We start from the raw sequence: 8,699 nt of genomic DNA on the forward strand, positions 1-8,699 counted from the left end.
TATTTTCAACTTCTTGTTTGACCATATTTTTTAGGTCATTGGATTCCATCATCCCTAATTATTGGGTATTCGTTGTTGTCACTCACAAGTATCACTTTGACTCCCATCACTCTCAACTTAATACTTTGTGTGTTGTGTCACTCTGCATGTGAACGTTTCTTAGTGTCTGACTTATATTATTGGTGATATTAGGCTAACACTTTGTGAATTACTAATGATTGCAGATGAATCTGCTCCTAAAAGACAAAAGGGGAGCCAAAAATCACTTGACCGGAGTAACACAACACACAAAGTGTTAAGTTGGGAGTGAAGGGTGTCAAAGTGATAGTTGAGAGTGACAACAAACAATACCTAATAGTAGGGAGTGATAAAATCCAATAACCCTTCTTTTTTTAACCGATGGGTGGCTGTCGAGTGTCGATATTATGAGGATATCGTAACGAACCTAAAATGATAATGATCGAATGTTTTACGCGTAAAGAACCGAAACAATACCGATGGAATCATCCCCAAATCATGCGGAAAATCGTTGTAAGCCACGAAACGCGAGGTTATAACTAGCAATGAAGACATTAAACAAAACAAGTTGAACTTAAAAATATGTCTTTAGGTTGCTCCACAATATATGCTACCGTATCTGACGTGGCCATACATGATTGGATGAACTCGTCATCAAGTTTGAATGATCTAACACCGAGTCAAAACAAACTTATTCAGTTTTCACTTCACTCTTCTCATGAACAAAATGGCGATTTTGCGTCATAATTCTGCCATGAAAGCAAGCTCGATATTCATCCTACTATTAATTGCAGCTACAATAGCAATAGGTGCGTATATTCAAGACTGTATCACATTATCACTCATTAATTTCATCGTTTATTATTAGGTTTGAAATGTTTTATAGTTTGTGTAAATTAAACAACAATTTAATCATCATTGACGTGTTCTGAGAAATTAAACAGTTTCAGCCAAGTCTAAAGATGTTACGGAGTTGCAGATCGGCGTCAAGGTAACATTATTATCGATTTATCGTTCTTCGTTAGGTTATCATTGAGGATACGTTGATTGATTTTGTTGAGTAACTGGAATAGTTTTGTTAATTAATCATGATTTGGTGTGATTAGTCTCTTGTTTTTGTTCTGATTTTGTTATTGATTGAATAGGAGAACTTCATAGATCTATCTATGGATTGATATTATACGAGATTCAATACACCTGTAGATCCTTTGTCCTTTACTTACATTTATGTCGTTTCAACTTACAACATTCTGATTATTGGTATAAAAATGAGTGGTTGTTTGGCAACTCTGAATGGTTAAGGGTGTTAGGAGTGGAGCGGTAAAGTGGTTCGGCAAGGGGGTTTGCCACGCGGTAACATCGCTGCCAACCCTCTTTGCCACTCGGTTTCATTAAGGTGCGGTGAAGGGATGACGATGCGGTGAGGGGAGGAAGGAGAGAGAGAGAGGGGGTGTGTGGGTGGGGACTCCATGCCATCTCTCAACCAATCACACCTTTTTCTTTTTTTTTTTAAAAAAGTTTACCACTTCACCAAGTGTCTAAACTATTGCCAACATTTTTTAGCATAGTTTACCACTTTGACATGGCACACTCTCATTGGTTGATTTTTTTAGTTTGCCACTCTCAAGTGTTTAACCACTCCTAACACCCTAAGTACTGAACAAGTAAGAGGTCTGAACCATTAAGTGTTGAACCATTAAGAGGTATGAACCATTAAGAGAGGCAGTATAATGCTTAACCGTTTAGAGGCAATTGTCTGACCAATTCAGATTAGAGGTCTTAACCATTCAGACTTATTATAATTCTTAACCATTCAGAGGCAAATGTCTGAACCATTTAGACATGTGCTCGCGAGACAAACAGTCTGAACCATTAAGTGTTGAACCAGTAAAAGGTCTGAACCATTAAGAGCCTCAATTAAGAGGTAAACAAACAGCCCCTTAGTCAGTTATTCAGTAGGGATTATTATCAAATGGAATAATGGATTTTAATAATCTCAACTATTAGTCATTAGCCGGCAACGGTCCCAACTTCAAAAATAACCAGTGGCGGTCCCACCTTTTCACATATTGTAAACTAGTGGACCTTTGCTAACAGAAAAGGAAAAAGGAACAAAAAGAAATTAAGGTTATGTTAGTAAAGGTCCATTGATTTACAATATGTGAAATGGTGGGACCACCATTGGTTATTTTTGAAGTTGGGACCGTTGCCGGCCAACGGCTAATAGAATGGATTATTAAAATCCATTATTCCTTATCAAATAGGTTATGGTTTGGATTATTAAAAGGGTGTGGGAAACTGGGAATAAGATATAGGGACATGGGAATAGTGAGAGCCTTATTAAAATCCAATTTGCCTTTAAATGGTTAATATGATTTGTGAAATAAGATATTTCATTTTTACTAATTGGTTATACTGCATTTATCTCAATAAGCATGATCTTGTGACTCGTGTGATCTTTGACTTAGGGGCCATTTGTTTACCTCTTAATGAGGCTCTTAATGGTTCAGACCTCTTACTGGTTCAGCACTTAATGGTTCAGACTGTTTGTTTCACCAGCAGATGTCTGAATGGTTCAGACATTTGCCTCTGAATGGTTAAGATTTATACAGAGTCTGAATGGTTAAGACCTCTAATCTGAACTGGTCAGGCATTTGCCTCTGAACAGTTAAGCATTATACAGGCTCTTAATGGTTCAGACCACCTCTTACTGGTTTAGCACTTAATGGTTCAGACCACCTCTTACTGGTTCAGCACTTAATGGTTCAGACCTCAGACCTCTTACTGGTCCAACACTTAACCATTCAGATGTTTCCAAACGGCCCCTTACTGATATTATGGTTGTACTGGATTTGATGCAGTTTCGGGTGCAATCAAATGGCTCAAGAACGATTGATTAATCAAAGACGATAAAACGAACCATATGGTTCCAAAAAACCTTAAAGGTGTTTCTTTTTATTATAACCAAATGAAAAACTGAAAAACAATAAACCTTAGATGTCGTGCTTATATTAAACAATTAAAAGATTAACATGGTAATTATAATTCAAATAATAAATAAAATATTTTGTCTTGATCTCTTCCAAATAAGTAGCCACATTCCATTAGCTTCCATGCGGGTCGAACACATGCGTGAGTTTAGTTCGGTTCACTCGTTGGGTCTTACTTATATATGATGCAGGGAACATCCAACCCAACAAGTGAACCGAACTAAACTCGCACATGTGTTTGACCCGCATGGAAGCTAATGGAATGTGGCTACTTATTTGGAAGAGATCGAAACGAAATAATTTATTTATTATTTGAATTATAATTACCATGTTTATATTTTAATTGTTTAGTATAAGTAAAACATCTAGTAGTGTTTTTTGTTTTTCAGTTTTTGATTTGGTTATAATAAAAAGAACACCTTTAAGGTTTTTTGGAACCCTATGGTTCGTTTTATTGTCTTTGATTAATCAATCGTTCTTGAGCCATTTGATTGCATGCGAAACTGCATCAGGATTTTGGTAAATTTCATAACGAGGCATGAGTAGCATACACCTTTCGTTTTTTTTTTAATCTTTCTGAACCATGAATCTATTTTTGTCACAGCATAAGCCAGCATCTTGCGAGGTACAAGCACACAAAGGCGATAAAATCAAGGTTCATTATCGGGTAAGGATATATAATCTCAATTTACATTCTTTCTTAGTTTCCTTTATTTCCCTTTTTTGTCTCTTGAGTTGATCTTCGTGATGTTAACCGGTCTCTGCCGTTCACAAACTTGCTGGATAACTCAGTAGTATTCGGTTTCATCAATGTGATGATACTAACTTTCACTTGTTTTGCAGGGAAAGCTGACCGATGACACTGTTTTCGATTCCAGTTTTGAAAGGGGAACCCCGTTTGAGTTTGAGCTTGGCAGTGGTCAAGTGATTAAAGGTAGGAGACCCGCTGACTTCCATTGCTTCTCTCTCAGTTGACATGTCCTAACTTTTGTTTAAAAATCGTCAAAAATTAAACCAAAGATGATACATAGAGAGACATACACTGTATGATCCTACGACTAATCTACCCAACCCTAACTAACTAACTAACTAACTAACTATTTGTTATACCGTTATTTCATTTCAAAGGCTGTGTATAAACTGTGTTTGGTTCTGTTCTGCATCAGTATGAAAGATGTAACCTATAAATATAAGTTTATTATATATTAATAACCCGTTTTGTATTTCTTATAGTTTAAGTGAATTGTAGTTTAACAAATATATTTTGCAGGGTGGGATCAAGGGCTGTTGGGTATGTGTGTCGGAGAGAAGCGTAAGCTGAAGATTCCTGCCAAAATGGGCTATGGAGAGCGGGGTTCACCACCTAAAATCCCCGGTAAAGCATTCTTTTAGGTTTCTAAAAACCAAAAAGAACAATTTATTTAACGGGTCAAGGGGGTCACACGGATCTAAAGCAATGGCCGACCTAGGTTATAGGCTGGGTGGGTGGGCGCACCCGTTGGAAAAAAATTCTAGTGTATTTTATAGGCAAAAATTCCGACCGCACCCCTTGAAATATTGGTTAAGACCCACGTTCGCACCCACAGTAAATAATTTATGGGTCCGCCACTGATCTAAAGTCATCCAAAATGCATTTAAACACATAAAACCAAACAATTAATCACTTGGTTAAATAAAAAAAAGGCTTAAAATATTATTGTAATAACATAGTTTCTACAATCATAATTAACACTTCATTTATTGTAAAACTTGTAGAAAGTAATAAAAAAAAAAGAAAAAAAAAGTCCCTTCAGGTCGGGTTGGGCTAAACTGACCCGTTTTGAGGTGTCATTATGACACCTCTTAACATTCATGATTTGTTTTTAGTAGCGTTATTATATTTGATGGTTCTCTAAACAAATAATATTATGATAACTACACAGGTGGGGCCACACTTATATTCGACACGGAGCTTATTGCAGTTAATGGAAAAGGAGCGGTTGGAGGAGACGACAACAAAGGTGAGCTATGATCTCAAAAAGGCTTAATGCTAGAAACTTTTAGTGTGTGCGAAAACTGTGTTTCACTAAAAGAGTCGTTTATTACTTACATGTCTCGCTTTCTTGTTACACTTGTATGTTGTATTATGAACGTGATACAAAGTTGCGACTAGAATATACGCGTCCTCGTGCTTTTGTCAACTACAGCATTTAATAGAAACTTTTAGTTATTACTAACACGCACTCTCTCTTACTCCTCTCATCATTCTCTTTCCATGCTTGGTTTTTGTATGTCCATTGAGAGAGACTTTTATCAGGTTGGTTCACCAAATACTTGTTGTTCCTCATAGTGGGTTGGATAACCTGAATAGTTTGGTCATTTTGAGTGTAGATTAAGGGTTTTTGATTTGGTTCATAATAACTTCGTATAAGTTTTCGAAGGTGTTTTTTTTTACTTGGTTCATATGATTTTGAAGATCATTTTAGTTTGACTCTTTTCGTATTGCTTAACTAGTGGTATGATGTATGTCTTTCACGCAAGTGGTGTGAAACGGTGCGCGTCGAAACAGTACGAGTCAAAATGGTGACCAGGAGGTCGGACATGATGGATGGTGATGAGGTGCTTGATGCGACAACATCAACCGGTCGAAGATTCCAATGAGTTTGCTTGATTTACTTCACATGTAGGAAGGATTTTGAATTCATTTACTTAAAGAAATTAGAAGGAATTTATGCCCAAATCCAATTCCAATTTCTTTGTCAACCAAATGCTTGAAAATTGGAATTAGAGAAGGAATTCAAATTCCAATTCCACTAAATTACATTAAGGGGGCGTTTGGTTCGCGGAATAATTTGGAATTGGAATTTGTATAGGAATTGGATTTGGAATTTAAACATTCCAATTGGAATTGGAAATTGTTGGAATTGGAATCTCAATTCCATTTTTGTTGTGTTTGGTTGTCAAATGAATTGGAATCCATCACCTCGGCACCCACAACCACCAGTTCGGGTTGAAACGGTTTGCGTCGAAACGGTACGGGTCGAAATGGTACAGGTCGAAACGGTTCGCGTCGAAACGGTTCGGTTCGAAACGGTACGTGTCGAAACGGTGGGACGAAACGGTTCGCATCGAAACGGTACGCGTCGAAACGATTTGCGACGAAACGGTTCGATTCGAAACGCTTTGATTCGAAACGATACTGGTCGAAACGGTTCGATTCGAACGGCACGCGTCGAAACGGTTCACATGGAAACGGTTCGATTCAAAACGGTACGGGTCGAAACCGTTCGCGTCGAAAGTCGAAACGTTACGGGTCGAAACCGTTCGCGTCGAAATGGTACGAGTCGAAACTGTTCGTGTCGAAACGGTACGGGTCGAAACAGTTCGGATCGAAACCATTATGGGTCGAAACGGTGCGCGAAACGGTCGAAGATTCCAGTTAAGTTACTTTAATTTCTTCACATATAGGACTTAATGTCTAATTCCAATTCCATTGTCAACCAAACACATAAAGATTGGAATTGAGATTCCAATTCCATCAAATTTTGTGAACCAAACATGTTAAGACATGGAATTCAAATTCCCATTACCTTAAATTCTATTGGATTCCTGCAAACCAAACGCCCCCTAAATTCCAGCCAACCAAACGTCCCCTAAATTACATCCAAATCAAGTAAGTTTCGTTATCTCTAAAAATTCAAATCAAATGTCTAAGTTTATATTTAAATTAGAATTCATATCCTCACAGTAATAAGGCATCAAAATTCTTGAACGGCAAAAGGTACACTGTTCCTATTCCGACTCCTAAATACAACAATAAACTAATTATACCCCATGTTAGAATTTGACTCCTAATCTTTTCTTTAAAAGACAAAAAACCTTTACCACACAACCAAAGCTGAAATGGCTCTAACACCAACAATTAAGTATACAAATTCTAACATCTAAATAACAATGTTATAAGGAGTTCAATGGCAATATTCAGTAACAACATTAATTCGGTTAGCCATCTTTTAGATAATGTCGCAGCCCATGTAGGATCCAAAACTTGGAGAAAAAAAATTGTTCACATATTGCCTTTGGAGGATTTGGCTTACGTGTAATGATAAGGAGTTCAATGGCTATATGGTACCGGTACCGAAGATTATTGATGCAATTAAAAAAGAAAATTTCCTCTGGTTGAACAACAGGGCGTCCAGCAAAGTCTTGGAGCGGAACAAATGGGTTGATTTTGATATTTGTATGATCATTTGATTTTGTAATTGTTGTTGGTCTCGTTTGTTTTCGTTTGTACTTTCAGCTTCTTGCTGAGGGTTATATTAATATACAGTCGTTGATGTTAAAAAAATAACAACATTATAAATAAAAAACGTAGGTGTCCATCTTGGTGAACGAGTAAATCAAATGACATTCGATTGGTAAATGGTCATTAGGTAAAGGGTAATTGCGCTTATCATTTTAATTGAATTGGTAGGGTAATTTGAACCCAATTTAGTTGAAATTGGTAGTTATAAACGAGTAGGTCAATCAATTTTCAATAGTACAGGTTACGTGTGTAAAGATCAAATATAAACAAGTCTTAACATAATATAAAATTTGTCAAGAAAAGTTGGTGTAAAAAGTTACTACGAATGGCATAAAACTTGCTATAAATATTTGCATAAATATTCATACAGGTTAATTTTAACGTCAAATTTGTTATATTAAAGTTAAAATAATAATTTTAAAAATCAGAAATCATATAACAGTATTAATAATAACACAAAAAAGATTCAAAGGTAGTAACAGTATTAATAATAACACAAAAAAGATTCAAAGGTAGGAATTGGCTCTCACTTAGGTAATTAGGTACTTAGGTAGTTAGTTACGAGGTCGCACCGTTGCCGAGTCACAATTTTTTCTTTTTTTGAACGGCAACAACTCTATATATTTAAATATATAGGGCCAGCTAGAAACTGTAAGATACAAAAGGAAACCGACAAAAGAACATCAAACTCTGCATCAAAATTGACCCACTTCTCCCAAGTAGGCGAAGTTATCTTTGCCGTATTACAAATCCAAAGGAACGCGTCTTCCTTAATTAACTCCATAACTGAGTCACAGATTACATTAAACGTGTATCTAATTATTCACATTAATTTTCCAAAAAAAAACCCAATCTAACCATTCACACTCACAGTCAATGTTATGGCCCATATTTAGCCCGTGGTGTAGTCCAATAAGAACAACGTAAACGTGTAACTAATTTTTGTGTTAAGTAAATTTCTCCGTGATACCGCGGCTTCTAATTATTCACATTAATTTTCACATTAATTTAAAAAAAAAATTAATTTTCACATTAATGTAACGGCCATAACTGAGTCACACATTACATTAAACGTGTATCTAACTATTCACACTCACAGACAATGTTATGGCCCATATTTAGCCCGTGGTGTAGTCCAGTAAGAACAACGTAAACGTGTAGCTAATTTTGTGTGTTTAACTAGTAAATTTCTCCGTGGGATGCGACGGGTCCAAATGTATGGTAACTCAAATTTGTACTGTAAAGACTTGAATTGTTTGTGAACAAAAGTTACGTCAAATCATAGATAAACTGAAGATGTACACAGGGGCGGATGTACTATATATTAAGGGGGGGCGTCCGCTACGGCTTGGCGTTCCGGCGGTAGTGTAAAATTAGTATAAATTTTGGAAAAATTTGACGTTTTT

At 36.4% G+C, this 8,699-nt stretch overlaps 1 protein-coding gene across 1 annotated transcript; it reads left to right on the forward strand.

Moving 5' to 3' along the window:
* The first annotated feature begins 593 nt into the window (after positions 1 to 593).
* LOC110873318 (FK506-binding protein 2) lies at positions 594 to 5,188 on the forward strand. The gene is made up of 6 exons (XM_022122250.2): positions 594 to 827; positions 963 to 1,009; positions 3,613 to 3,675; positions 3,852 to 3,942; positions 4,279 to 4,383; positions 4,931 to 5,188. Exons 1-6 carry the CDS (start codon positions 737 to 739, stop codon positions 5,017 to 5,019), a joined length of 486 nt encoding a protein of 161 aa, XP_021977942.1. The 5' UTR covers positions 594 to 736; the 3' UTR covers positions 5,020 to 5,188.
* Positions 5,189 to 8,699: the final 3,511 nt, after the last annotated feature.

This window comes from Helianthus annuus, chromosome 1 (assembly GCF_002127325.2).
Source record: "Helianthus annuus cultivar XRQ/B chromosome 1, HanXRQr2.0-SUNRISE, whole genome shotgun sequence".
Classification (NCBI taxonomy): Eukaryota; Viridiplantae; Streptophyta; class Magnoliopsida; order Asterales; family Asteraceae; genus Helianthus; species Helianthus annuus.